Raw genomic sequence first — 2,500 nt, 5'->3', positions numbered from 1 at the left:
GCGTGCGACAAAGTGACGGAGAGAAAATTGCTTTGTGGTTGTGGCTGCCTCTCTTTTGTTTACCTGTGTGTTTATGAGCAGCCTGAGACAAACAAAACCAGCTGGTGATGTATTCTTTCCCATTCTTTACCTGTGTGTGTGTGTGTAGGGAAAATGAGGTCCTGAAGGTGCAGTTGAAGAAATATGTGGGGGCAGTCCAGATGCTGAAGAGAGAGGGGAGCCAGGGCAATGACGGTACGACACACACACACACACACACACACACACACACACACACACACACACACACACACACACACACACACACACACACACACACACACACACACACACGCACACAGAGTTTTGTGAGAGACATCTGTGTTGTAATGCCTTTGTCAAGGTGATGGCAGACATCAGTCACTCTCTTTTGCAAGGGGACGTTACTGTCAGACAAAACAAATTGTGGAAAAAGTGAGTTTGATCATTCATTTTGGCCTTGTAGCCATGGAGAACGGTTTATGTAAGGGCTACCAAAATGAAGGCCCCGGCATGTGACAGACAAACAGAATGAACACCGCAGATAATGGAAGGCCACACATAATGACTAGAAAGACGAGAGCACTTATCTGTGGCACCCTGAAAGGGATTTTGTGTATTGAGACAGACCAAGGGTGTGTGCTTGTGGGTGTGCATGCATGCATGAGTGGTAGACGCCAGCAGAGAAATACAGAAAGAATTGACGTGCAAGAAAGTTTGACAGTAGATTTGAGGGAAAGAGCAAGTTTGTCTGTCAGCGTGTAATCTCAAGACAGATTGGAAAAAAAAGAATATCTTCCCCCTTTTTTTTTACTGAATTGGTTCCCAGATTGGTCAGCATGTGTCAGAGACAGTGTGTTGTATAGTACAGTGTTTCCCAAACAGTGTTTTTGGGTCACAGACTCATTTTCATGGGTCCGGTTTCTTTTTCTTAAGAACTTCATGGATAAAATTCCATAAAAAGATCGACTCTTTTCACTAGTTTGGGTCCTGGGTAGACATAAAATGTAACTTGAGCTAAAATGTTTGGGAACCACTTGGGAGTTTGGGAGTACACAGTCCTCAGTGTTAATTATTCCATTTGTAACTGTTGTTCCATGTGAACACTAAATTAGCACTGCAGATTTTACTGTGTGGTTATAACCACATGAACCCTTGCGTCCCTATAGTCTGAGCATGTCATTATCTGTGAAAATGTCAGTAAGCTCACAACATGTCACAACATTTTTATCCCACGATTTTGCAACCCCATTTTTTTCACCCAGTGCCAATTATCTAAGTAATCCTGGGGGCTACGCTCCCCCTGCCAGCCTAGGGAGAGCCTAGAGCCGAGCTCATGCCTCCTTCAATGCATGATAGCTAACAAGCCTTCTTATCACCCGATAGAGGGGAGTTTCCCCGGTTAGACGTAGCGCGTGGAAGGAACACGTTATTTCAACCAGTTCCTCATTACACATTTCTGACCCAAGAAAATACAATCTATTTATCTTTTTTACAGTGGTTTATTTTTTTCTTTTAGCTGCAGCGTCAGCTGAGCACTAGACACACTCGGCTTCATGCTTGTTTGTCTTCAGTTCAAAGAACGTCCGGATGAAGTTTCCCCGGCTGACATTTCCCTACTCGTTACGAGCGGAGTGGGGGGGGGTCGGGAATATGGCACTGTTACTGCAGTGTCATGTTTAATATATCAGAACGGGCCTCACATCTCCTGTACCAGGTGCATGGCAATTAACTTTCCCCTGCCTTTCAGAGCCGGGAACCCCTGCCCCTCCAACAGCTCAGCACACACAGGACATAGGAACTATACAGGTTGCGTCATGATTAGTGGAGGGGGAGTGGGAATTTTACACACACACACACACACACACACACACACACACACACACACACACACACACACACACACACACACACACACACACACACACACACACACACTCTCTGTATGGAGGACAGATGAAAAGACAACACATGAAGGGTCGCTGTACGCTCTTGCGCATGCACGCACACACACACAGAGGAATACAGTAATACTCTGAGGAGAGAAAATGACAAGTGATGTGAATTTTAATTCTATGCAGGTATGCGGTATCCCAGTCTGCGCCAGACATACACTATTAGCTGGGAGACTAGAAGATATATAAGACATAGAGATCATTATAGAGACATTATACTTACGCACGCATTCACGCACGCTCAAAACGCGCCATGTTTTGAGCTTGTCGATCTGTTACTCTTGCTATTTTTGAATTTCATTCCTGAAAATTAACCGTTTTGGACATATGAGGTTTCCACCCCGACAGAGACGATATGGTCTCTCTCTCTTCTCACTGTGTCTGTTCTCTCTCTTGGTCTCTGATCTCCTTTGTTCTCTGTGCCTCATTTGTTCATCGCCGCCATCCAGGTGAAAGGGCTTTGGAACATTCTGATATGAATGTCCCCTTTTTTCTATCAATGCTGATAACTATCGCCTGTGGCATTT

The 2,500-nt window shown here is 44.9% G+C and overlaps 1 protein-coding gene across 1 annotated transcript in view; it reads left to right on the top strand.

The window, feature by feature from the left end:
• The window catches only part of snx29 (sorting nexin 29), a 152,808-nt gene that overhangs the window by 30,915 nt on the left and 119,393 nt on the right, over positions 1–2,500 (top strand). The window contains exon 14 of the mRNA XM_084077833.1: positions 149–234. Coding sequence (XP_083933959.1) covers positions 149–234 — 86 coding nt within the window. The remainder of the gene's footprint in view (positions 1–148; positions 235–2,500) is intronic.

This window comes from Gymnoscopelus microlampas, assembly GCF_963454915.1.
Source record: "Gymnoscopelus microlampas genome assembly, chromosome: 14".
Classification (NCBI taxonomy): domain Eukaryota; kingdom Metazoa; phylum Chordata; class Actinopteri; order Myctophiformes; family Myctophidae; genus Gymnoscopelus; species Gymnoscopelus microlampas.
Note: the sequence above shows the minus strand (reverse complement) of the source record. Positions and strands in the feature narration are given on the sequence as shown.